This window comes from Parus major, chromosome 10 (assembly GCF_001522545.3).
Source record: "Parus major isolate Abel chromosome 10, Parus_major1.1, whole genome shotgun sequence".
Lineage (NCBI taxonomy): Eukaryota > Metazoa > Chordata > Aves > Passeriformes > Paridae > Parus > Parus major.
The window spans coordinates 3,118,143-3,129,450 of NC_031779.1; the positions used below are offsets into that span (position 1 = coordinate 3,118,143).

The 11,308-nt window shown below is 41.4% G+C and overlaps 1 protein-coding gene across 1 annotated transcript; it reads left to right on the forward strand.

The window, feature by feature from the left end:
- Window positions 1-2,563: 2,563 nt before the first annotated feature.
- On the forward strand, window positions 2,564-11,300 carry CHRNA3 (cholinergic receptor nicotinic alpha 3 subunit). The gene is made up of 6 exons (XM_015639291.3): window positions 2,564-2,970; window positions 4,860-4,999; window positions 5,067-5,111; window positions 6,511-6,620; window positions 7,700-8,711; window positions 10,138-11,300. Exons 1-6 carry the CDS (start codon window positions 2,811-2,813, stop codon window positions 10,264-10,266), a joined length of 1,596 nt encoding a protein of 531 aa, XP_015494777.1. The 5' UTR covers window positions 2,564-2,810; the 3' UTR covers window positions 10,267-11,300.
- The last annotated feature ends 8 nt before the right edge of the window (window positions 11,301-11,308 follow it).

Below are 11,308 nucleotides of genomic sequence, written 5' to 3' on the forward strand. Positions count from 1 at the left end.
CCCTGCAGAACCAGAGCCACTCACCCAGGAAATGGTGGGTTCTGGTGCTTTCCATGCACTGTAGCCATCTTTATTTTAAGTCGTAAGTGAAACAATATACTCTTTCCTAGTTATATTCTTGGAAACCACCCTATATCTTTAGCATTTCCAGATATAATTTAATCCATAGCAAAATTCAGAATGAAAAATTTCACCCAGAATCCTGAAATTCTGAAAAATCTGACCTCCTAAAACTGCATTTTCCTATTGGCAAATGCTATTTTTGCCTAACCCCCATCAGCTCTACCTACATAATAGCTAGAACTACTCCCAGTTTGACTTGTCAAAGAATTACAGGGTTTTCCATTTGATTTTTTGGCAAAATTTTAAAACTAGAAGACTGGAGAAAAGGAAATATCAAAAATGTCTTCTTGCTGGCAAATACAAACAGGATAATGTCCCAGCTCATTGAACAAAATAAACTTCAACATTTCTACTTTTCAGGGGTTTTACCAAAATGCTTTCCATTAAAAAAAAAAGTGGACATTCAAAATGTATTTTAGGTTAAAATTGTTTTTCAGTGGTAGTGTGCAACCAGTCTTTGCTTCCTACCAGCGAGGAAAAACCTCTGTTTGGTTTCTCTCCATTCCCTGCCACTGCAAAACTCTTCAATCCTGAACCAATCTTGCTTTCCATCAGAACATACAGAAATTCTGACACCACCACTCACATGCACCACCTACATCAGATGAGTTTACTGGGGACTCTTTCTGCACCCCTGCAGCCACAGCAAACTGGGAACAAGAGCAAGCAAACTGGGAACAACTGGGAGCATCAATACCCAATACCAAAGGTGGGGAAATATTCTTTTCTTCATCACTTGAGTTAATTAGGGTTTGATCTTAACAAATCTTAACAAAGCAAAACCCCTCTAATAGCAGCAAGTTTATTAAAGAATGAAGACTGCATAGTTTGTTATTGCAGAGCTTCCTGGGTAGATCAGCTTCCCCCTACCCATACAAATTCTTCTTCTGTTTAGTTCTGCAATGCAGTCATGGTGACGTGTTCTCATCACATCGCCCTCCCCAGCCATAAAAATAATTCTACCACAATTCTGAGCTGATTTCACCAGGAGATCCAGAATGGTATGTTAGAAACAAAATATCTGTTTGCCATACAAACACCACTGAATATTTCATTAACTAGGCAAATTAAGCTAAAATACCTATATCTCTTGATGCTACGGCTCTTTGCTTCCTCTGCAGATCAATGTTTCCAAATTATTCAGGTTAAACACTGATCTTTGGGGAACACAGATTATGATCTCATCTTTGAGGTTTTAACTCATTTCTAGTTGGGATTAAAAAGAACAAACAAAATCCTCAGTTATAATGTTGCTCAGAGCAAGGAGACAGAAAGGGAAACCATTTAGCCTCAATGCCCTGGAAATGCAAAACCAAAAGTATCCACAAAGGGTTAAGGCAAAAGACCAGGCAGCTCACTTCTCTGGAAAAAAAAAGAAATAAAATCAAATGGACAGTGAAGCCTATTTCCTCCATGCTAATAGAATTACAGAAATTATCATAAGAGCATGTGTCTGGGACAAAGTGAATGATGCTCTGAGAGATAGGGCTAACTGGATAAACAAGCTCAGTGCCAAGAACTGAACCCATCCAGTCTGGTGCTCTTTCTCCCACTGCTACCTCTTAACACAGCACCAGATGGGGTCATTGCTTATCCTTTCCTAAGGGCAGGCACTGAAGCACCTATTGGTGCAGCTCCTGTCCCACAGGGCTTCCTTCTCCTCGGTTCTAAAAATGAGGGTAGAATCCCATATTTTTCTCTCCCCCCTTTCTCCTTTTACATGGATGTGTGCAACAATCACTGCATGAGCCTTGCATCGCCCGGTCGTTTCAGATGGGGAGGGCAATGCAAAAGGTGACATGTAAGTTAACAAGGAAGGTGATGGCTACCTGGGAAATGCCTCATTTTGCAAATCATGATTTTATGGCTGAACTTCAAAAAGTTCTACCTTCTTTCTAGTGTCCTTTTCCTTGAACAATAAGGTTTTGTGGGATCGAGTTGGGATCCTGTGCTGGTATTCCCCTTCTCAAATGTCATCTTTCTAATCTATAAAATAGGAATGGTCCAAAGACAGTTATTCTCAAGGGTTTGGTCAAGCTTGATTTCCATTCAAACATTCAAAGCCCCAGATTCTTGCCTGATCCCAGCTTCTTTGTTTATCACTCTGGGCTCAGATTCCACCAACAATTGTACATGCCTTTAATTACTCCTTGGGAGCAGCACATCCTTTTTACATGGTCAAGCATCCAGCACATGTTCTTGTGACATGGGACACAAGCAGGAAAAAAACCTCAACAGCATAATTGGAAATCAGGTCCCAGGATCTCAGTTCACTGCTAAAGCAGGCATCCCTAATGTTGATGTTCATTTCAGAACAATTAAATGACAAGATTTGTTTTATTAAATATATTTGTATTAATTATTGTATTAATTAAACTTCCCCTAGGAGATTGGCATGAGCTTCTGATAGATAAGGATCCCATATAGCAGCTGGCTGGAAAACTCTTCAGCGTTGTCAGATTACCAGGCTCATTTATGTCTCATTTTACATTTACATTTGCCCACTATCTGTGCCAGAAGACTGCTCCTTGCCTACAACAACATCTGTTTTTCCTGCACTTTATTTGCCATTTCCAAAGCTCTGACAGCCTGGGTAGCTTGAAAGGGGGCAGCACAGCAAAGCTAATGGGAGCTCAGTGCGCAGAGGCACACTCAGGGTCCTGCTGGCTGCTGCTTGCAGGCATTTCATGCATCGGAGGAGCCGAGCCCTCCCTGCTCCCTGTGCTTCTACAGTCCTGGCAGCGAAGCTCATTCTCAACAGCCCCTGTCCACAGGCAGTAATTCATAACACCATGGAGAGCCTGAACACCCTCCTTCTAACTGCTGCTGCTTGTTTTCTCTGTCAAGGTGAGTGATCCTGAATTTGTTATTCTTTGGTGGTGAAGGGAGGGCTGAAAAGGGGAGCAGGAGATGGTTTTGGTGCAAATTATTTTTAGGAAGTGCAGAAGTGCGCTCCAGCCTAAGGGGCAAATGTACAGAATTGTGGTACAGCTCTTTCTATTACATAGCTTGTTGTTCATTTTGGGGGGGAGTTTATCTTTGCAAAGTAGTTAGGTAGTCCTGATTAAAGATGCCAAACAGGACACATAAAGACATTTTAACATGAAGGAAAAGCACCTCACACATAAAGGTGTGGTTTCACATATTGCAGAGAAGACAAGAAAGCGACAACATTAAAGAGCTTTAAGTATGTGCTGCAAACAGCACATATTCTCTCTGCAGATATGGAAAGCACAAAATATTTAAACAAAAAAAACACATGAGTGCACTTTTCTAGAAGCAGTGGATGCTAGATTTAATTGGAGTGCTGATGACATGTAGAAAGGCTGGCAGTTTGGGATTGACTATAATAGTTGTTAAGATCTAGATTTAAAATTATTTACCTAAAAGATTAGGGGGTATTTATTCCAGGAAATCTCAATCTAAGAGATAGAAGGTATCAAGAAATAATATAGGCAAGACTAGCCATTAAAAAGTGTTCAAGCTTTAGTTAGCAAGTTGGCTTGAATGATTTCACTAATCTGAAAACAAAATTGCACTCCAAATGAACAAGAGAAGGCACAAGGGGTAAAAATCCACCAAAAAAACCCAAAAACAAATAAAAGAGTTTTTAGCTGAATAATTTCACATGAGGGGAACCCTTGTCTTAGGGAGGTGAGGTCTCACAGATTTGAAAGTAACACCTGCCTTGTGTAGTCTATCACCTGCAGATACTTCTGCCTCCCCCCTATATCTACTAAAAAACAACTGGCAGAAAATAAACATGTAATTGCAAATATTCATCTCATATATATCTATATTTCTTTTTCAAAGGAAATGTAGAATATTTGTTTGTGATTGAATACTTTGTGTCTTTGCCAAATTTGCATACTGCTATCCATTAATGACAAAACAGACCTTTTCTGGTGTTTCAGTTAGAATTCATGAGGATGTGTTGTCCAGAAGAGAGTTTATAGCCCTCTAAAAATAAAAAGCCACTGGCTTCTAATGGTGTCAAGATGGTTATTGCCTAGATAGTTTGATAGTAAAATGGCAGTGTAAAATACAGGCTCTCACACCTCATCCTGAAACAGGTGAAGTACCTTGTCGTTTAAGAATTTCAGTTTGTAGCTTTTTTTGTTTGCCACAGGGTATGATGAACTGCGCTTATGAGTGGCAAAAGGACAATAGGAATCTGTTATAAATAAAAACTACTTAGAATAATAAAGAGGTAATAAGCATATTTCTTGGAGCGTGCTTAAAAGTCTTTGAATGTAACAGTTAAGCAAATTTTAATCCTTTTAAAAATATATTTTAAGAAGCAGGCTGTTATCTTACTGTAATCGTGTAAACATGACTCAGATTTCTCATTTCCTGGGACTTCTATTGCAAGGCATTCCGACCCCTTACCAAAGGCCTGGTGTGTTGGGCTATATTTTATCTTACCTCCGCTCCACAGCCCTGTGGCCTTGACAGGTCTGAGGGACTGGGACTGTGAGGGGAAAGGGCTTTTCTTCAGTAATTCCCCGAAACTATTAACTCATTTGCAGACTTGTTAGAAAACCTCTGTCACAGCATTACCTTGCACTGCTCTCCTTCTCGCAGCCCAAGGGAATGCGCCCATGGCACAGTGCTCCCCTCTTAGGCGGGGCTGGGGTTCTGCCCAGCCCGGAGATGCTGCAGAGCAGTCGGGGCAGTGCCGGGGCTGCCCTGCCCCGCTCGGGGCTGCCCCGCCGCTCACCCCGTGCCCTCCGCAGGCTGCGGCGGCTCCGAGGCCGAGCACCGGCTTTACGTGGCCCTCTTCGAGAGCTACAACCAGTTCGTACGCCCCGTCAAGAACGTCTCGGACCCTGTCATCATCCAGTTCGAGGTGTCCATGTCGCAGCTGGTGAAGGTGGTGAGTACTGCCCCGCCGGGCACCGCGGCAGGGCCGGCGCTTCTTCCGACACTCCTCTCTTTTCCAGGACGAAGTCAACCAGATAATGGAAACCAACTTGTGGCTGAAGCACGTAAGTAGCGCTCAGTGACAGCCGGGACAGCACTGGTTCACTTCCCCTCCGGCGTGGGAGTGTTCCCTGCTCCGCCAGGGAGACCCAGGGCGGGGGGAGCCGCCCGCCCAGCGAGGCGTCTGCGGGCTCCGGGAGCACCGGGCTTGCGGGGCCGGCGCCAGGTTCGGGTCCCTCGGGACACAGAGGCATCCCGGGACAGCAGCCCTGGACGGGATCCCAGGGGAGCAGCCCTGGACGGGATCCCGGGAGAGCAGCCCTAGGCAGGATCCCAGGGGAGCAGCCCTGGACAGGATCCTCGGAGAGCAGCCCTAGGCGGGATCCCAGGAGAACAGCCCTGGACAGGATCCCAGGGGAGCAGCCCTGGACAGGATCCCGGGAGAGCAGCCCTAGGCAGGATCCCAGGGGAGCAGCCCTAGGCAGGATCCCAGGGGAGCAGCCCTGGGCAGGATCCCAGGGGAGCAGCCCTGGGCAGGATCCCGGGAGAACAGCCCTGGACAGGATCCCGGGAGAGCAGCCCCGGTTCCCCCCTCCTCTCCAGCAGTGCCTCCAGGGCCCATCCCCGGGGCGCTGCTGCCCCCCAGCGGCCGCCGCGCCGCCAGGCAGCCGGGGACAGAACGGGAGTGGAGCCGCGGGGACGGAAGGGAAGGGAAGGGACAGGAGCAGAGGAAGGCAGCCACACTTACTGCAGTCGCTAAATACAAGATTTTGTTCATACAAGGGAAGCGCCTCGGCTTCCTTCTGTGTGAGGTCCCACACAGCGCCACTTGGTGCTTGTTAGCTCCCGTAAAGTGGCAACAAACCAAAAATATGTACTTCATGTTAAAAATGCTTTTTAAAAATGCAGTTACTCACCGTAGCAGTCCCCTTAGCAGCCAACTTAGTTCCCACCTTAAGCTTGATATTCAAGTTCATTAAAAGGGGGTTTAACAAGTGCTAGTGATTGAGGCTGTTAGGTGAGCCATAACACGCAGATGCTCTCTCTGACCCCAGGTCCCTCAGTTGATGCTCACATCTTACACCACAGCCTCCAGGAATTTGTTCTTACTGTCCCACAGATACTTGGTTTTTTGAGATCAAAGTTATTATTACAGTCATACACTCTCTGCAAAAGAGTGTCTTATTCTTTTAGCTTTTTCCAGCAACTGAGTAGGCATTCCTGGGCCAGAGTCACATATATTTAAGTCATATATGGGTATGACCAACAAGGTCTAGATATCTAGGCCTACCTACAACCTGCATATGAACTAACACCACACGTGTTTGTTAAAGAAACATCTGAACACTGTAGTATCCAAAATAAATCAACTCAGCAAGTGGGTTTAGCACTTGGTTCAGATCTACTCCACTGAATTTCAGTTTCTTCACAAATCTAACATAGACTCATTTCTACCATAATTAGATCTGGAATGATTACAAGCTTCGGTGGAATCCAGCAGACTATGGAGGTGCTGAATTCATCCGAGTTCCATCTGGCCAGATCTGGAAGCCAGATATTGTTTTATATAACAAGTAAGGCTCTTGCATATTTAAGTTCTTAATTCAGGGAGAGGGGGGTGATGTTACCAGTTCTAAAAAAAACCCAGCAAATCAGCAGCAAGTTCACAGAATGCACTGAAATTCTGCTTTTCAACACACCTCTGTCCTGCATCCCCCCATTGCTGCTCTCACCTTCCTGCCAGCTATGTCAGCATCACTGGGCAGGATCCAGCTCTAACCTGGAGCTGCAAACCTGGCATTTCCCCTTCACAAGCCCCTGAGAGTCATAACATTAACTGAAAGAAATGCAAATTCTAGCTTTTTAGCAGTCAAATTCACAACTTGACACCTTTGACAAATAAAACCTACAGATAAAATTCAATTTAGATGACAATTTCTGAGGCTGTAAAGAGTGAAACCATAACTAAATTGATCTGTAAGAAGGCAATTCTCAATAAAATGGACTCAGCTACACAGATCCAAAACTCAGGTCTATGGATCAAGAGTGATGACACTCCTTTTCTAACTGGGGCCTTAAAACTTCAAATTACCCTTTAATTTTATCTTTTCATATACTCAACTGGATCATATAAGTTAGCAAAGTGTGACTTAAAAAAACCTCTTACACTCCTTATGCAAAGATACATCCCAACACTAATCCCTCCTTCCATAGTTATTACCTGCACTGTCCAAGGAAGAGGTGGAAATACCAGTAATATTCTTATCATCCCTTGAATTCTGATGTGCTTGATCAATCTAGAATAGAATAGAATGAAATAATTCACTTGGAAAGGGCCCACAGGACTCATTTAGTTGGACTGCCATTTGCAATTGTTATTTGCCATTTTGAATATTGATTCCATCAAGCCATGCTATTAATAAGGGAGAATATTTGCTTTCAGCTCCTCCCTGGTGAGTTTATAGAGCTGTTTGTTTCAGTTTAACCATGCAAGTTTATGATGGTCCATCTTGCATGAGCAATTCAGCTCCAAGCAAACAAGTAATTGCTGACTTCCCCAAAACAGAATAAAGAGTTAATGTGTATGATCTGAATGTATGAAACTATCTGGCGTAGATCATTCTAATTTTTGTTATTTTTACTTGCTTTACAGTGCAGTTGGGGATTTCCAGGTTGATGACAAGACAAAGGCCCTTTTAAAATACACGGGTGACGTGACCTGGATACCTCCAGCTATATTTAAAAGTTCATGTAAAATAGATGTAACCTACTTCCCATTTGATTATCAGAACTGCACCATGAAGTTTGGTTCCTGGTCTTACGACAAAGCCAAAATCGACTTAGTTCTAATTGGCTCTACAATGAACCTGAAAGATTACTGGGAGAGTGGAGAATGGGCTATAATTAAAGCTCCTGGGTATAAACATGACATCAAATACAACTGTTGTGAAGAGATATATCCAGACATCACATATTCTCTTTACATTAGGCGTTTACCTTTATTTTACACGATCAATATGATTATTCCCTGTCTGTTGATTTCTTTTCTGACTGTATTAGTTTTCTATTTGCCCTCAGACTGTGGTGAGAAGGTGACACTCTGCATATCAGTGCTTCTCTCTTTAACAGTGTTCCTTCTTGTTATCACAGAAACCATACCTTCTACTTCCCTGGTAATTCCCCTTATTGGGGAATACCTCCTTTTCACCATGATTTTTGTAACTCTATCGATTGTCATTACAGTATTTGTACTAAATGTGCACTACAGAACACCCAAGACACACACAATGCCCGTGTGGGTGAGAACTATATTCTTGAACTTACTTCCCCGGATCATGTTCATGACAAGGCCTGCCAGTGATGAAGACAGTAATCCAAAGCCAAAACCATTATTCACTTCTGAGTTTTCAAACTTAAATTGCATCAACGGTTCTGAAACCAAATGCTGCAAAGACGGCTTTGTTTGTCAAGATATGGCATGCAGCTGCTGTCAGTACCAGCGCACAAAGTTCTCGGATTTCAGTGGCAATCTCACTAGAAGCTCAAGCTCTGAGTCTGTAGATCCTATGCTTTCATTTTCAGTTCTGTCACCAGAAATGAGAGATGCTATTGAAAGTGTGAAATACATTGCAGAAAATATGAAAATGCAGAATGAAGCAAAAGAGGTAAGAACATATTTACTGTTATTCAAACTGCAGATACCTTTTGCCATTAGAGTGTTTGGTAAGAAAAAGATCTGACAAGAAAGATAAAAGAGATCATTATTATATGCAAGTAAATTACACAAGCTGTATTACAAATATGTACAATTTTGAACTTATATAATTAAGAAGCAGCTCTGCTGCACAGTGATCTCTTTATTGACAATATATATACTGAGTGAGGCATGTTAAGGTAACCACTGCTAGGGGAATGTACCAAAGCACCCATCCCATGAGAGATGAAACTAGGATTTTCCAAGTTATAATCTAAATAGTGGAATTTGTTGACCCTATGGCCTTCAGAAAGTTACATTCTCCTTCCCACAGCTTACCATCAACAGAAATGTAGGAGTGAATGTCCCTCACAGTGATGATGGTGCTCGTTCTTGTTGCTGATGCAAAGTGCTATGACTAAATGAGGCCACTACTGTAAGACAGGGACCAACATCTTTCATAAAGCTGCATCTTAATACAATAAAGGAGAAAAAAGAGAAGGGTTTTTTAGCATATTCCTTAAACATACTTTGAGCAGTAGACACACCATCACAATTTTTAAATACCTGAACTGTGGCACTTCATTATAACTTCATTTTGTTTATACTGAAATCAGAACTCTAGTTAGATTTAATTGGTACAGAAAATATAGGGTTGCTTTGGGTTTTTAAGTTTCTCTTAGCAAACAAGTTCTAAGCTAAAAAGAACAAATTTCAAAAACAACAAATGCATTATTCATTTCTTATCATTTGTGAAGAAAAACAAAAAAATTTGAATTATAATCTCAATAGTAACTAAAATGATCAATATATAACAAATAGAATACTTCATTGTCACTCTTGCTACCAAATTCACTGTAAATAAAAAAGAAAATTAGAAAAATCAGGTTTTTTGAAACTTTGTTCCCTTTTTACATGAAATATACAGAGATAAATTTTACATCATGCATGAAAACAGTCAGATTTCAGTACTACATAATAAAGTACCAAATAATTATATACCAATTAATCTTTGCTTTTTACATACTACCTAAAGACCAGTAGGAGCAATCTGTTTCAGGATCATTTTCTGGACAAACTTGTTCATCTAAGAATGTAAAGTTTTACACTTTCATTTTTGGAATAGAGAACTTGTGTCTCCTCAAGTCCAGTGTCTTGGTGAACAACTTTCTGGATTTGGTGCAGCAGTTTTTGGCTTTGCTCCAAAGAGCATATTCAAATAAAGCTTCTTCAAGATGAATTCATTTGACAGTGAAACAGATGTGTAAGCTGTGTATTCATAAGGATATCTACATACAGAAAAAACTGTGCTTCTTATATGAAATGGTATTATTGCTAATGCAACTTATTCACCTAATAAACATGACAACTTGTTATTCTTTTTTTTTTCTTTTCAGATTCAGGATGATTGGAAATATGTTGCTATGGTAATTGATCGTATTTTTCTATGGGTTTTCATCCTAGTATGTATTCTAGGAACAGCAGGATTGTTTTTACAACCTCTGATGGCTGGAGATGAAATGTAAAGATTAAATAAAATCTTGTGAAATCAAATAAAACTGCCAACCAACTCTGCATCCCCCTCTCAGCACCTCATGTCTTTTCCATGTGTAGTAGAACAAGGATCTTCCTTGGCTTCAACTTCACTTGACCACGACAGCTTTGTTCAAAATGCAGAAAAAGAAATTATTTGGAACTTTTATGACAGCTGATCTCAAAGTAATACAAGCTACTTCCTGCAATAACTGGAGAAGATGGAGGCAGTATATTAAACTTTATAGGAATGATTTAAGCAGCAGTTAACAAAGAAATGGAAAATTCCATGAATATTTGGAAAGTCAAGATGTGTTGAATGCTTTGGGCTTCTAGGTTTGTTCTGTAGTCTGGTGCCAAGCCTCTTCACAGCATGACAGGATCTTCTGGAAGGAGTTCATAGGGGGGTCCATGTATGGAGGATGGAATGGTGGCAAGCACAAGTACCAAAAGGCTGGAGTGCAGACATTGCCACCTGCTGTACAAACTGACCCACACAGTGGCAAGAAAGGACTGAGGAGAGGTTTATTACAAAAGGAAAACAAATAGGTAAATAATAGATTATGGTAATAAAGCAGCCATAAAGTAAACTCTGTGTATCCCCAGACTGAAATGTATGTGAAGGCTGTCAGGAAAATAAGCTGCTCAAACATAATGACGTTTAGAATTGTGTACGAGTAAAACACAATAAGACAGTCTGCAAGTGACACAAAGGATCAAAACACTCTGACAGGATAGTTTGGATACAGAGGCATCCTGCTGTAGTGAAGTGTTTTATGTCAAGGGAAGGCAGGCAGACAAAAATAGTCCTGTAAAGTGTGCTAAAATTGTTGCTTAGGCATATATATATTTTCTGTTAATCAGTAATTGCAGATTATTTAAGATCATGAATAAAGAATGCAACAAAACGCTGTAATCAGAGCATATTTTGTAAAAATACCAACTGCTCTCTCTGCACCAAACTGAAAACTTTGTGGAAATACAATGTATCAAGTGATATTTATGAAAATAAAGAGAATCAAACTGTTGAAAACT